The following is an 8151-nucleotide window of genomic DNA, read 5'->3' on the forward strand; positions in this document are numbered from 1 at the left end:
TTTGAAATATCTTACTTCTTTTATTATTGATTTATCGGTTGTGGGATTGATTTATTCTTCATTTACCAAGCGCACGCCACCAGCCCACATTCTCACCTGGACTCACCTGCACTCTCTTTCCTAATTGCCTTCATCTGCACCCCTGGCTCTCTATTTAGTATTTAAGCTGGGAGATGGATTCATTCAGGAGCAAACTGATCAAGAGACACCATGACCGCCCAGGCAGCGCAAACAAGGAGAGGGAAAGCCAGGTGCGTGGATATCATTAGTGATGGTGAAATAAGGCTTTGTGAAGGACTGAGGCTTTCCAGACAATTGTATCGCACAATACTAGCGCACTAGCGACACCTACTTGAAAAAATAAGTTAGAGCAGCCAGATCATTATAGATCAGTGCAGAAACATTACTGACGAAGTGTGGTGCAACTTCCCAGGTGCAGATGAATCCGCATGAATCGGGGGAGGGGCGATCGGGACAAGGGCGGGAGAATGAAAATGGGCAGTGGCTGTAACCAATAAGGTTTCTTGTGATATCACGTCATAATATACTCATAACCTGAAGTAATAATTATAGTTTGGCTAGGGTTGTTGTTGTTGTAAGTAATTTGTAATATACTAAGACTAACCGCCACTTGCACAGCTTCTTCTTCTGAGGCCATAACCCTCACAAATAAGGTCCATTCCCATTTCATTCCTCTTTGACCAGTTGTGCATTTGTACTCTTAACTGTACATATCTGATATTCAGTGGTGTAGCCAGGAAATTTTCTTTTTTATGAAATACCTGAAATGCGCGATTCTGAGTCATTTCAGAGTCGTAAAACGTAGCTCAAAATCTCCATGAAGTCCAGCAGATATCAACTCAAATATATATTTTCATCACAACCACATATCACTATCATGTAAACCACATAAACCACATATCACAAAAATCACACATCACCCAACATTATGCAGGAAAATTAGACAGACTAATAACAGAGATCTATTTCGGTGGAGCTCTGTAATTGAAACGGGTGAGGATGCACACTTTTCAATTTGTGTGCCTTATGTGTCTTCATTGGAAATGTAGGAGTTTCTGAATGCAAGTCTCCTGTTGTGATGCCCGAATTCGTCAGTAACATCAACATACATTAGTTTGAGGTCCTTACAGGTGCACCCAGTCCATAAAGTCTTTCTTCTGTCATAGTGCAGAGTGCAAATATGTTTTGAGTAGTTTAGCACTGAATGATCGCTCCCTTGCTGTCATAACTGGTGTGAAACACATTACAAGTGACGTAACACTCCAATAAAATCAATAAAGAGTTACGCTATACTATATCAAACTATAATCTCAAATGGCTTAGCAGGTATAAGTGATTGAAGTTCACAGTTCGATTCCTGAGCGTCCCGACTTCTTTGTTTTAAAATCCCCCCCCCCAAATACGCCACTTCTGACATATATATCTAACTGTACATACTTCTCAATTTGCAATCCAGCTGTGCATATCCCTGATATTTATTATTCAACTGTTATTCAACAATTCAACATTGTACACATCTTCAATTTGACCCTTCTTTGACCAACCACTTCGCTTCCTTATACAACCCGACACTCGATGCAAACCGATCCCGTGGTTCTACAGACAGCGCAGCCTCGTTTGTCATCGGTCACGTGTTTCTCTGAAAACGACACGAGCCTCGAGGCTTCGGTATCGAGCGTAACATCACTATAGCTGCAATGCAATGTGTGTATGTGCTGCTTTAATGTAAAACATTAGTATTACATTTAATTGTGGCATTAAAATACTATGATGCTAAACAGCAGAGATAAAACACAAAAATAAGCTTGTATTGTTTAACAACTTGTGTATTGTATTTCTTTATGGCACGACAAATTCACAACATCCTGTAATGTAATACCCTGATCATTTCAAAATATGTATTGGTTTGTATGTTTGTACTAGAAAGCTTCAATAAAATACCAATTAAATTACACCCAATTTAAAAAAACAGACCAACAAAAAAATGGTGCACACAGCTCCTGGCGTGTGAATGACACGTGTGTGCCCCGTTGATGTGCTCAGATGTTCTCCTGGGGAAGGGGTCTCACTGGCTGGTATCCCATGTGGTGTGGAGGAGAAGGGGGCAACCGGTGACACATCCCTGGGTGGGGCAGACCTCACACTGATGGGAGAGGAGAAAACAAAAGGGCTGATTTGCCAAACAGGCGCCAGTACAGAAGTGGTGGGGTCTGTACGGCCCCCGGCGAGGAAAGTGCTCTCTGTGCTCCAGTAGAGTCAGGGCTGTGGAGTGGGCGACCCCAGGCCAGGGCTCATCCGCAGGCCTCCAGGGACGGGTTCTGAGCAACATGACAGAGCAAGACTTATGTTTAAGACACATTAAGATTGTTGATATCAGTTTTAGTATCAATAACCTTTCTCTTCAACAATAACCATCAGAGAGACTTAAGAGATGCGTCTGTCAGTGAAAGGGTGACTATTGTGCGTTTAATAACTACCTTGGAGATCTTCCTTTGCTCTCGCCTCACCAGGAAGTCAGGCAAACACCCTGTTTTCCTCTTTCTTCCTGGATTTAAAATCTCCATTCTTCTGAAAGGGAAAAAACAGAAAGCGACTGTATACTTAAGCTTCCCTTGAACGTCCAATTTAAATGTGTCTCTGTGATACAGAATCACATGAAACAGAAATATAAAGAAATGTAAAGATCAGCTGACACTTTTTACTGTATTGGGATTCTGAACGAAACATTCCTTTGCTGCACGAATAAGCTTCTTCACTTGGGGGGAGCAGCGCAGCGGCCCGTTGTCTTTGATGGCCACTGATGATCTAATGTGAAGAGGCTATTGTCTTATGGACGGAAACCAATGATAACTTCAGTAACTTCATCATACATACCCAGTTATCGTGAGCCTGCTTTTCATGGGTGGCGAACTGATGAACACAGAGAGCAAGAAAAGGAGATTGCAAGTGACTGAGAGGGATTGCCCAGCTAGAAAAAGGAATCTATCTCCCAAAACACAGCGTGAATGAATCACTGACTCTCTATTTGCCCCCTTTTAAAAGCTGGACCCCATACAGCAAGATAAAGACACAACTGGCCCCTGGGAGCCCATCTCTAGCACAGACACATGCAATACAAATCATGCAAAGAAATAACTGATAACACCAATTCAGGAAAACATCTTCATATCATCAATGTTTTCTCACACAGACAAACCTGGTTCTATTGTCAGCTTCAGTCTCACTAAAGGCCGAGCTGAGAGATCTGCCTGTCCTTATCCATTGGGTTTCTTTTCACCAAACTTGTCTGCCCCATAGATTGTTCTCTCCATTGATTTCCATGTTCTGTCGTTTTTACACACAGATAACAAACCTGATTCTTGTAGGCCAGTTCAGTTCTCTCCAGTTCAGTCCAATTCTGTAAACAACCCCAATCTCATCCATTCTGCCAGGCTGTCGTTCCCCTCAGTCAGGCGGGTAAAGCCAACAGCCTCACATAACCAATCACTGACACTTAACGCTAGGCTGGGCTTGAGAGCTACTGAAAGTAACCTTGTGTTTCTCTATTGATCAGACATGATGACCTACCTGTGTAACCTCAGCTCGTTCTCCAGGTGTATCTCAGCCATGATCTGCACCTTCTGCTGGAGTTTCTGAGTAGCGCGGAGGACCTTGTCATTCTCAGACTCCAGCAAAACCTCACCGCTCTGAAGCATTTCAATGCGCTCTGTCAAAGGGAAGGGGAAAACATTACACTGTGATTGAAGCTGTGAGACAACTGCAAACGTTTCAGCCCTTCAGTCGAGCTCTCCTCCCCATGAAATGAACTGAATTAAACATCTGGACCACAGATGGCACAGTGTAGGGAAGAGATGTAAATATAAGGCATGTGTGGGAAAGCTGGATCACTGTGAATATGCCCCCAGTTTCAGAAAGTGTGGAGTCTTGGTCAGGGCTCTGGACTCTGAGCAGAGGGGGTTCAGTCCCAGGTGGGGGACGCTGCTGCTGTACCCTTGAGCAAGGCACTGTCCCTAGATTGCGCCAGTCACAACCCAGCTGTATCAATGGGTCATTGTATTTAAAAAACACTATGACGTATTGATATAAACTGGATAATGGCATCTGCTAACAAATGTGAAAGCAAAAAAAGAGATTTGTTTTATTTTATTTTATGGAACTGCAGGGCTGTGATCTTGTGGAAAATTGCTGATGTGAACGACAGCTTTAAGATTGAACTCTCAGAGATCCCTGTGATGACCTCTCTTAAAACTCAACAATAACCGCCAGCGAGACTTGCGCATGAAGAGATGCGTTCTGTCAGTACAGGTGTGACTATTGTGCGTTTATTAACTACCTTGGAGATCTTGCTTTGCTTTCGCTTCATCAGCAAGTCTGGCAAAGACCCAGTTTCTCTCTTCCACCACGGATCTTAAATCTGCACTCATCTGAAAGGGAAAACACAGAAAACAGCTGCATACTGGAGTTTCCCTTGAACGTCCTTTCAGTACATTTAAGATCCTGATGACACAAAGGTTGGACAGTTTGAGTATCGTCATCAGCTACAGATTATAAGACGTCTCCATGATACAGAATCACATGAAACACAAATACAAAGAAATGAGAAGATCAGCTGACACTTTGTATTGTATGTGTTGGGTTTTTGAACGAAACATACCTTTGCTGAATCAAGAAGCTTCTGTACTTTCGGGTTCTGATGTGTATCTGTTTAATACAGGGGAAAACGTCAATATTTTAATATCAAATAAGTACAGACATTGTTGGTGATAGCATTGTTCTATCTTTCTTCAAAACACCCTGATCTGTATCATGTGACGTGCGATGGGAAAAATCTATCCTGCAGTCTGGAGATTTCCACCCTCTTTAAAAACGGTCTGGATGTCCCACATAAACAGTTATGTCTTCAGAAGAGGTTTTGACTAAAAACACACTGACCTTTGTCAGCTTTATTTATTAAATATTTATTTATGTATTTATTTATGTATTTATTTATTTATTTATTAAATGCTTTTATTGCATCACAGTTCTCACTTCTCTCTCTGCTTGGTTTAAAAAGACTGAAGTTGAACTGTGTCAGTGGGTCGATTCAGGCCACATGATTTAAGGTTTCCTATTTCAAAACAGCAACACAAAAACACAAGCTGATCTGTACCTAGACAACCTCCATTCTCTGGGGTGCCTTTCCCGTTATTGTCCTTCCTATCAGCTTCCTTTTGCAGCTTGGAGTCCCAGTCTGTCATCTTCAGCAGGCACTCTGTGAGAGTCTGACGGCACACAGAGAGGTCAGAGATCATGCATGAACACACACTCACTCCAGCAGCAGTCACACCAGAGCAGCAGCAAAATCTATCAGTGTCAGTGGCTGAGGACACCCTTCACAACAGAGATCAACTCAAAGTTGCTACCCATGCTTTACAATGCCCAATCATTGTTAGTTTTTTTTTATATCAATCTCACTGTGATAAATGTATAATATACTTTACAAAGGCGTCAAAAGGAAACTTAACACAAAGAAAAGCAATACACCAAAGTAAACAGCACATCAGGTTACCTGCTCCATCTGTGATCTCTGCTCTCTGGCTTCTTCTTCCATGTTCTTCAGCGATGACTGCATTCCTGCCAGCTGTCCACAACACACACATTCATTTATTTTCATTAGATGGCATTCATTTCTTTCTAGCCCAAAACAATTCCAGGCTTCAGCTAATTAAGCACATACTGGCCCATCTCCATCACACCATTCTCAGTAATAACGAAGACCAAAAAGGTATGACCAGCTCTCTAGACCTTTCTTCAGTTCATTCTTACCAGTTCATCTTGCTGTATCCGAGATGCCTTCTCAGACTCCCAGTCCTTCTCTATGCGATCCAGTTCTGCCAGTATTTCTCGATTGGACTGGTCCAGATTCTTAGACATTTCCTTCAGTAGCAAGAAGAAGAAGAAAGTGTCTGAGTCTCAATTTAAAACCTGCCATTTTCAGCTGTAGAGAATGATGGCGCTAATTTGATTTTTATACTAGATCACAATGTAGGATTTCAGGCAGGTCAAAATCTTCATAAATAAACGTTTGATCACACTAGGAAAGGGAGAATATTTCTGTGTCTGAAAATCTATCAGTGTCAGTGGCTGAGGACACCCTTCACAACAGAGATCAACTCAAAGTTGCTGCCCATGCTTTACAATGCCCAACACACAACTCTAGGTTTGATAGCGTTCCCTTCTGCATCACCAAAGCTCCCTCAGAACCCCTGCAGTTTAATAGGCACCTCTGTGACAGAACAGGGGCCTCGGTTTCTCTCTCACTACAGGGTCAGTGTCATGAGAAGAACAGGCTTTAACCTGAATGTGCTCGTCCTTATTGGAGCAGTGCTCCTGCATGTTTCTCTGAGAGCTCTCACACATCCTGATCTGCTCAGAGAGGTCATCCAGCCGCTCAGCCCTTCCTTCTGCTTCTCGTAGAAGCTGGGGAAACAACCAAGCAAAGAAAAATCATGATCAGATATTTTGATCTCGCAGCAGCTGGGCGATGACTCAAACTCTTGACTTGTAACAGCAGGCCGTGGTCTGGTCATCTGACACAGGCACCTGAAGGTTAGCATCTCCCTCCCTGTAGACTTGCAACGATGGAGGCTTATCTTTCCCAAATAACAGTGCACAATACACTCGACAACCACTGCCTTCAAGGGCAGAGCACCACGTTAAATACTGTGGAGATAAATACATCAGATGTTGTCCACACATGAGTTTAACTTGCCCCTTTTGTGATGAAGCATTTATTATTCATTAACTCCAAAGCAACTGTGTACAAATTAGCCACAGGCAGAGAAATGCACCCCAACCCCACCTTTATCCTGGAGAAACAGGACTAGTGCTTCAACACTATGTATTAACAGCGTTGCATGATCTGAGATGTGTGTCACATGAAGCTTGTCTATTTTATCATTTTCACCACTGATGTTTAACAGAAACATGCAGTGACCCATACCTGGCCTTCACTCTCTCGAAGATCACAATTCTCCTCTTGGGCTGCTTGAAGATTTGTCTTCAGCCGTTCGCTGTTCATCTCGTATATTTTAAAGATTGTCTGTGTCTAGACAAAAAGGTGTAAACATGTATGTTTGTTAGTTTTTTTTATATCAATCTCACTGTGATAAATGTATAATATACTTTACAAAGGCGTCAAAAGGAAACTTAACACAAAGAAAAGCAATACACCAAAGTAAACAGCACATCAGGTTACCTGCTCCATCTGTGATCTCTGCTCTCTGGCTTCTTCTTCCATGTTCTTCAGCGATGACTGCATTCCTGCCAGCTGTCCACAACACACACATTCATTTATTTTCATTAGATGGCATTCATTTCTTTCTAGCCCAAAACAATTCCAGGCTTCAGCTAATTAAGCACATACTGGCCCATCTCCATCACACCATTCTCTGTAATAACGAAGACCAAAAAGGTATGACCAGCTCTCTAGACCTTTCTTCAGTTCATTCTTACCAGTTCATCTTGCTGTATCCGAGATGCCTTCTCAGACTCCCAGTCCTTCTCTATGCGATCCAGTTCTGCCAGTATTTCTCGATTGGACTGGTCCAGATTCTTAGACATTTCCTTCAGTAGCAAGAAGAAGAAGAAAGTGTCTGAGTCTCAATTTAAAACCTGCCATTTTCAGCTGTAGAGAATGATGGCGCTAATTTGATTTTTATACTAGATCATAATGTAGGATTTCTGCAACAGGCAGGTCAAAATCTTCATAAATAAACGTTTGATCACACTAGGAAAGGGAGAATATTTCTGTGTCTGAATATTTCAGAAAGGAGATTCTCTCTTAATCAAGTGATTGACTGAAGGTTTTCTTCTGATAGATCTCATTACCAGCAGGTCTGCCCTCTCTGCTTGCTCTGCAAGTTCGCCATTTCTCAAATCAGCTTCCAGTTGTTCATACTGTAAAATAAAGATAAATCCATCAATATCTCCAGGCAGCACAACATTCACTCTACAGGTGGGTTTACACTCAGATGAAAGGACAGGAAGTGTGTAAGACCATCTTACTCTCTGTTTGCATTCACTGAGGTCATCCAGCGCTTTGCATTTCTCCTCAAATGCGTCAGTCACTCTCTGCCCCAGTTTCTTCTC

General features: G+C 42.3%; 1 protein-coding gene across 1 annotated transcript; it reads right to left on the minus strand.

Annotated features, from left to right (window-relative positions):
• Nucleotides 1-511: 511 nt before the first annotated feature.
• Nucleotides 512-8151, minus strand: LOC136712421 (melanoma inhibitory activity protein 2-like). The gene is made up of 14 exons (XM_066689002.1): nucleotides 8068-8151; nucleotides 7891-7959; nucleotides 7516-7626; nucleotides 7259-7330; nucleotides 7004-7108; nucleotides 6358-6480; nucleotides 5827-5937; nucleotides 5570-5641; nucleotides 5171-5282; nucleotides 4676-4722; nucleotides 4355-4445; nucleotides 3589-3727; nucleotides 2499-2589; nucleotides 512-2164 (listed from the first exon to the last, which is right to left on the minus strand). The coding sequence occupies exons 3-14, from the start codon at nucleotides 7621-7623 to the stop codon at nucleotides 2087-2089; spliced, it is 1149 nt and encodes a 382-aa protein (XP_066545099.1). The 5' UTR covers nucleotides 7624-7626; nucleotides 7891-7959; nucleotides 8068-8151; the 3' UTR covers nucleotides 512-2086.

Source organism: Amia ocellicauda, chromosome 2 (genome assembly GCF_036373705.1).
Source record: "Amia ocellicauda isolate fAmiCal2 chromosome 2, fAmiCal2.hap1, whole genome shotgun sequence".
Lineage (NCBI taxonomy): Eukaryota > Metazoa > Chordata > Actinopteri > Amiiformes > Amiidae > Amia > Amia ocellicauda.